The sequence below is a fragment of the Saccostrea echinata genome, unplaced genomic scaffold (assembly GCF_033153115.1).
Source record: "Saccostrea echinata isolate AGI-Se365-2 ecotype Australia unplaced genomic scaffold, CSIRO_AGI_Sech_v1 ptg000009l, whole genome shotgun sequence".
Classification (NCBI taxonomy): domain Eukaryota; kingdom Metazoa; phylum Mollusca; class Bivalvia; order Ostreida; family Ostreidae; genus Saccostrea; species Saccostrea echinata.
The window spans coordinates 49330013-49337500 of NW_026889758.1; the positions used below are offsets into that span (position 1 = coordinate 49330013).

Consider the following 7488-nt stretch of genomic DNA (forward strand, 5'->3'; position numbering starts at 1 on the left):
ATAGAGAGTGTTCAATCTAATTAAAATTAGACTTGTATTTTCGCTCCTCTACTATACGCTTCAAATCTTGTATTGAACAGCATTGAGAAAGACAAAATGTGACGGCAAAAAAGATTTAGAAAGAGGAAAGACACATTCAATGGTGAGAAAACATAAAATTTCAGCTCGTGATAATCCAAGTTCAAAATAGTCTTTCGCTTTTCACTGTAATGAATAAACTAGATCATTAAAAAGTAAAACAAACTGTAGACTTATGCAAATGTCTCTGTTTTACAGGGAAAGTTTCGCGTTATAACGCGAAAGTTACGAGTTTATTCGCGAAAGTTTCGCGTTATAACGCGAAAGTTACGCGTTTATTCGCGAAAGTTTCGATTTATAACGCGAAAAATATATTTTTTTATCTACGAAAATGAGCTTTCGTACAAAATACCCTTTAGGAACATACAACAGCTCACTAATTTCATGACAATGCATATTAACTGCAAGAAAAACTAGAGGTACTGTGAGCACTGAGCTCACAAAATGATACCCCCGCTCCCACATGAGTATAATGGCAAATTGTATGTAAACGAGATTCTGTGAAAATTCCATTGAATTTCTTTCAGTGGTATAGGAGGAGTTATAAACAAAATGGGTACCCCTTTTATCAAGTATAATGGCAAAGTTAATGTTTTTCTATGGAAACCCTAAATATCTGTCCAATCAAAATGTAAAATAGGAGGTGCAAAATGGCAATAATGGTTCTGTGAAAATAAATTGCAAGAGGAATTGCGGACAAGTGATGGCAAATCCAATTGTACCAAGAATGGCAAAATCGATGTTTTGCAATGGGAAACCCCAAATATCTGTCCAACTGAACCCTAAAATAGGAGATGCACAATGGCACTATGTAATAAAGTTTCTGTGAAAGTAAGAATGGCAGTTTCCTTGTTTTGCTGTGGGAAACCCCAAATATGTGTCCAATTGAAACGTAAAACAGGAGATGCACAACGCCATTGTGTAATAAGATTTTGTGAAAGTTTCATTAAATTGAACCCAGTGGTGTAAGAGGAGCTGTAGATAAGGGATGGCTATCCCCAAGTGTAATGGATGGACATCCCCATCCATATCACTATGTATAACCCACTTTTCAAGGGGGGTGTTAGTGTTGTTTTTTTAAGTGGATAAAGATCGTGTTATTATTGAGATCTAAAGGAACTCTTTTTCTACCACCTTTTAATGGCTGAAAAATACTGATAGTTGCCCTTAACCTAAATAAGGAAAGCAAAGTGGTAAGTTCTCAAAATTCTTTATTCAATATTCTGCTATATATTAATCAGTTCACTACACTCTGAAAATATATTCCAGTACATACAGAAAACATGAGTAAAACATTTTTGAATTCTCTGTAAGCGGAATTATAGAGATTGATATCTTGAGTATTGCATTAAATAGTAACCAACAAAAATATAACATACATGTATCTATAGGAAACATTAAAATATATAACAAAGAACACTCAGGCAACACTAAAGAGGTTCCGTACATTGCAGAAATTATAATGAACACAACAGAGAAACTGAAATAAATATCACGTATACCAGGGAAAAAACTTGACTTAGGCCATCTTTAAAAAATTGTTTGATTGCCTCCCCCTCCCCCCCCCCCCCTTCTGCATTATGCATTCTGGAAAAAAAGAAAATTCAACTTTGAAATTAAAATTTTGTAGGGAAAAATTTCTCACCTACCTACCGACCCAATCTTTTCATCCTGAGTCAGGAGAGGACAACAAACTTCATTTTAAAGTTGACCTTAGTGACACAATTTTCACCAGAAAACATGCATCTCCCCTTTTAACAAAGAAAACAGAAGATAGCTACCATTCAGAATTCTACCATGAAAAATCTCCCTTATCTCCCTTATCTTTAGTCATAAAAAAAAAGTTCAAACAAAAATCATTATCAATCTCTTGCCTTCTTAAAATATATTCCCTTAAATGTAAAAAAAAAACAAACACTTAAGTAAGCAAATACATACATTCAGAGTAAGTTATAAATCTGCCAGGGTAAGGGTGGGGGGAATGTATACAGAATCTGTTGTCCTGCAAGTAGGTTTACTGATACATACAATGGCATGTTTATCAGTTATCTACAGAAAGAAATTTATTGTTATTATTACAAAAACAAATACATATATATATCTGATGTAATACACCATACTGTAATTAGTAATAACATGTCTCTGAGTATAATAATTACAATGCCTTTGTTTACAGTAAAATTTTCAATATCTTGATGAGTATTAAGAAAATGTATTAAAACACATCATACAATGTACATACTTACGGTAAATTGATGAACTTGATAACTGTTGGTTTCCTTTATTTTACCAACAAATTTGCATATTATCTGAGCAAGGAGTTTTAAAAATATAAATTGAAAACAACAATTTTTAAAACAAAAACAAAACAAAAAACAAACAATTGTATTATTATCATATACAGTAAGTGAAAACTTTAACAATCATCTAATTTTAGCATTATTGGCGATGATTTTAAATATCACACCTCTGCACGAGTTATCTTTCTTGGCACTTGAAGAATAGGTCAATTTGAAACAAATTAATAAATCTGAATTGCCAAATTAATTGCAATTGCACTCTGTTTTGGGGGAAATTTCATCCCATATTATTTCCCTCCTTTTACCCCTCCCCAGTGGGAAAATATAAAAGAGAGTTAATTTGCTTAACATGAAATAAAACTAAATAACAAAATTAGCTGCAGGTGAATTAAAATATGGTGAGTAAATTTCCGAGCTTTCAATATCAAAAACTTTCAATATCAAAAGTAGTGTACTTGTGTAACAGTCTGATGATAAAAAAATCTTCACTATCTGATGTTTAACTATCTGATGTTTCGCTTGGTGAGAAACACATGAATGCCATTCTCTGCCTTCAACACAGGGCCAATCTTCTTCTCTACAGTAAAGTTTGGGTCCAATGTCACAGTGAAACTGGAAACGAGAAAGAGAGAAGCAAAGTAAATAAGTCTTATTTCGAATAAACAAACAAAAGTCATTTGATATTGGAAATAACCCAGAAACATACAAAACAGTCCTGCACAATTGTTGAGTTTTTAAATTGTTGAATTAAGAAGAAATGACTTACTTCCTTAATATTCTTGACAAAATCACCTTTTCTTCATTTAATGCAAAGTGCTGCCCAATACAATTCCTAAATTAATATGAATATATAACATTTCAGATGGATTCTTCCTATATTAACAGAGAATAATAGAAAACATAAAATGGTAATTCATGGGTATAAAAATTTACCTTGGACCTGCAGAAAATGGTATGTAAGAAAAATTATCTATGTTGGAAATATTCTCCCTGGAGAAGCGTTCTGGAAGATATTCATCTGGATTATTCCAAACTTCAGGATTGTGATGGGCACTATTTATAGCTATAGTGAAGAGAGTGTTTGGTGGGAAATCTTTGCCATCAATGGTTATTTCCCTTGGCACTAGTCTCTGGATGATTGGCACCGTTGATGATGCCCTCAAAGATTCTTTCAGGCACATGGTCAGATACTCCAAATTAGGCAAATCCTCCCTTCAAGTGTTAGTTGGAAATAATCAGTACTTCAATTAGTTTTGTTGGATTACAGTCAAAGTTCATACAACAGTATTTTATGAATAACGGTATATATCAATATTGCTAAATTACATTTTTTTGATGGAAGTACATGTACCATACTGAAAGTTTTATTATTTAAAAGAATTTACTTCTTCAAGCAAAAACAACCAATATGAAATTTTATAATTTTTTTGTTTGTAACCTTATTAACTGTTACACCTTATATCTCAGCTCATTGTTTACCGACCATTGGACATATTCAGTTGATTTTGATATCCATATTGTGTCCAGCTCCTGTTGGACCTTCTGCTGATAGTTCTGATGCTGGGCCAACAGATAAAGTAACCAGCTGATAGAGGAGGCAGTAGTATCATGTCCTGGAACACATCAGAGATACAGTGTATAAATAAATCATGTAAGATTACATGTCCATTCAAATTAAGGTGACTGATAATAATTTTTTTTTAATTGTATCAAGAATTAGAAGAGCAGAACCATTCTATTTAACTTACAAAATCTACTGTAAAACCAACTTTTATTCGTGTGCAAGAAATATCCACGAGTTCCGCGACCTACGTTAGCTCACAAATAATAATCCCCTTGAACCATTTATTTTGCTTTGTATTTGTAGAGAATGTTTCCTCAGTTGTGAAAATTAATCCTTGCAGATTGATTTCAAACTGACAAATCGGGAATAAAAGATGACACGAATAATAGTTGGTTTACAGTATTTGATAGAAATTTGATTTTTTTTTTCAAATTTGAAAAAAATCATGAGCTTTGGCATTAAGCAAGTCTTAACAAAAATATTTTAGGATACCTTCGAACAGAAATGTATCAACTTCATTTCTGATCTCAGCATCAGTCAATTTATTTCCATCTTCATCTTTTGCTTGCAGTAAGAGATCCAGAAAATCTAAGTATGGTCGCTCACCCATTCCATCTAATTGATCCTAAGTATGTGAATCCATAAAAATTTGAGATTTTAAAATACTGTACACAAAATTCTTAAAATATTAAAAGCAATGTAGAAAAAGAAATATTATTAATGATCAAATCAACTTATTTTAATTATTTCTTTCTCATATTCCTTGGACCTTGCCCTTTCCTTGACCAAAATGAAATTACCTTTACCCTAGGAGGAGTAGTTTAAAGTTATGTTGAACATCTCGAATAAACCTCTCTCTGAGGTTATCAACTTATAATTTTTTAGAAAATAAAGGAAAGAATTTATTTTCGAGTCTTGTTTGATGTGAGTTACCATAAACATGCCTTGAACAAACTTCAATCTGTTTTATATGTGTTTGATTACATTTTAATATGACTAATTATGGACTAGCTTGCTCTCTTAAGAAAAATACTTTTGTGAATAAAATTTTGTATGAATAAAAACATATACTTTTAAAGATTTTTCTCCTACAGATTCCCATGTATATCTTTGATCCCATATTTATAATCCTATCTTGCCCGAAGGTGCAAGGATTTGATCAAAATCTGGAACAACAATATATGAAGATGATTTTATAGATAAAAAAATTACCCTATACTTCTTTACGTTTTTCTTTTAATTATCTTCTATATATTTTAACTACATTTTCCAAGTACAAGAGGCCCATGGGCCTTGAATCGCTCTTCTGATAAACTGTACAACCTATCACTTCTATTTGAAGCCTTGAAGTATCCTGTATATTTAGATAAACTCTTGAAATTCCAATTCACACTCTGAGAACCCAAGATGATTCTAAGCCAATTAGTACCTGAGAGTTGGTCATGGTGACCTACTTATCACTTGTCATTCTCTGAGGACCCATCAACTAAGTTTGATGATTCTAAGCCAATTAATAAATTTAATTAATTTTTTAAAATTATAATCATAAAATTTTATAAGTAGGTCAAAGTGACCTACTTTTCAATTGTTTTACTCCAAGGACCCAAGATGCATCAACTGACAAAGTTTGATGATTCTAAGCCAATTAGTACCTGTAATATTTAATTAAAGCCATAAATTTTCAAAAGTAGGTCACCGTGACCTACTTTTCAGTTGCTGTACTCCGAGGACCAAAGATACATCGACTGACAAAGTTTGATGATTCTAGCCAATAAGTACCCAAAATATTTAATTACAGCCATAAATTTTCAAAAGTAGGTCACATTGACCTACTTTTCAGTCAACCTACTCCGAGGACCAAAGATGCCTCAACTGACAAATTTTGACGATTCTAAGCCAAATAATTCCTGAAAATATTAAATACAGCCATAAAATTTCAAAAGTAGGTCACCGTGACTTACTTTTCAGTTGTTGTACTCCGAGGACCCAAGACCCATCAACTGACAAAGTTTAATGATTCCAAGCCAATTAGTACCCGAAATATTTTATTAAAGCCATAAATTTTCAAAAGTAGGTCACCGTGACCTACTTTTCAGTTGTTGTACTCCGAGGACCCATGACACATAAACTGACAAAGTTTGATGATTCTAAGCCAATTAGTACACGAAATATTTAATTAACGCCATAAATTTTCAAAAGTAGGTCACGGTGACCTACTTTTTAGTCGACCTACTCTGAAGACCCAAGATGCATCAACTGACAAAGTTTGATGATTCTAAGCCAATTAGTACCCGAAATATTTAATTAACGCCATAAATTTTCAAAAGTAGGTCACTGTGACCTACTTTTTAGTCGACCTACTCCGAAGACCCAAGATGCATCAACTGACAAAGTTTGATGATTCTAAGCCAATTAGTACCTGAAATATTTAATTATAGTCATATAAATTGAAAAGTAGGTCACGGTGACCTACTTTTCAGTTGACCTTTTTTGAGGACCCAAGATGCATCAACTTACAAAGTTTTATGATCATAGAACTTAAAATGTCCAAATTATGCCTCTAAAACGCTTTGAAATCGAATGCCTGCAAAGTTCAAAAAGTAGGTCACTGTGACCTACTTTTTAATAAATATGTTTTATGGCCCCAAGATGCATCATCTTACAAGAATTAATGATTCTAAGCCTCCCCGTAATCGAATTAATGACCTTAATTGTTTTAAAAAAGATTAGCCATAAAATTCAAAAAGTAGGTCAAGGTGACCTACTTTTTAGTTGACGTACTTTGAAGACCCAAGATGCATCAACTGACAAAGTTTGATGATCATAGGCCTTAAATTGTTCAAAATATGTCTCTAAATCATTTTGAAAAAGAATGGCCACAAAATTTAAAAAGTAGGTCATCGTGACCTACTTTTGAGTCAACATGATATGAGGTCCTTAGATGCACCAACTGACAAGATTTGATGATCCTAGTCCTTATAGTAAGCAAAATATCAACATTTTAATAAAATGTAATTTTTGGTCAACTTTGAAGTGACCTTGAGACCACGCCCTTTACCCCAGGGTAAATCCCCATGCAAATTTTAATCTACAACATATCCTCATCCTTTTGTGTAAGTTTGGTGATAATCTGCCCAGTGGTTCTTGAGGAGAAGATTTTTTAGCAACCAGTACCTTTGTTTCTATTTTCCTAATTATCTCCCCTTGTTAAAGGGTCACAACCCCAGTTTTAGTATAAAAGGGAGCCCTTGGGCCAAGGATACCCTGTGACAAATTTGACAATAATTGGCCGAGGGGTTCTTGAGTTATGGCCCATATTCTAAAAAGTTTACGCACACCGCACACCGCACAAATGGCCACAGCATTAGCTCTATGAGCCTTTGGCTCAGAAGAGCTAAAAACTGAGATCACTGATGGTGGGCCCATCCTGGCCCCAGAGGTCATATGATTTGAAAAAAAAATGATTCTTAATAAATTAAGATATTTGTTTATTAAACTAACTTATGGCCTTGCTGAAAGTACGACTTTACACAAGAGGCCCATGGG

The 7488-nt window shown here is 33.1% G+C and overlaps 1 protein-coding gene across 2 annotated transcripts in view; it reads right to left on the reverse strand.

The window, feature by feature from the left end:
- Positions 1–1272: 1272 nt before the first annotated feature.
- Positions 1273–7488, reverse strand: part of LOC133183003 (cytochrome P450 4F4-like) — a 15786-nt gene continuing 9570 nt past the window's right edge. The window contains exons 7-12 of one of the 2 annotated variants that reach the window (XR_009720571.1): positions 4435–4567; positions 3862–3991; positions 3312–3590; positions 3145–3210; positions 2811–2990; positions 1273–2676 (exon numbers count right to left, since the gene is read on the reverse strand). Coding sequence is in view for 1 of the 2 variants with exons in the window: in XM_061317914.1 (XP_061173898.1) it covers positions 2882–2990; positions 3145–3210; positions 3312–3590; positions 3862–3991; positions 4435–4567 (717 nt within the window). In the remaining variant the exon portion in view is untranslated. Of the gene's footprint in view, positions 2991–3144; positions 3211–3311; positions 3591–3861; positions 3992–4434; positions 4568–7488 lie in introns of both variants that reach the window. The other variant, XM_061317914.1, reaches the window with a different exon arrangement.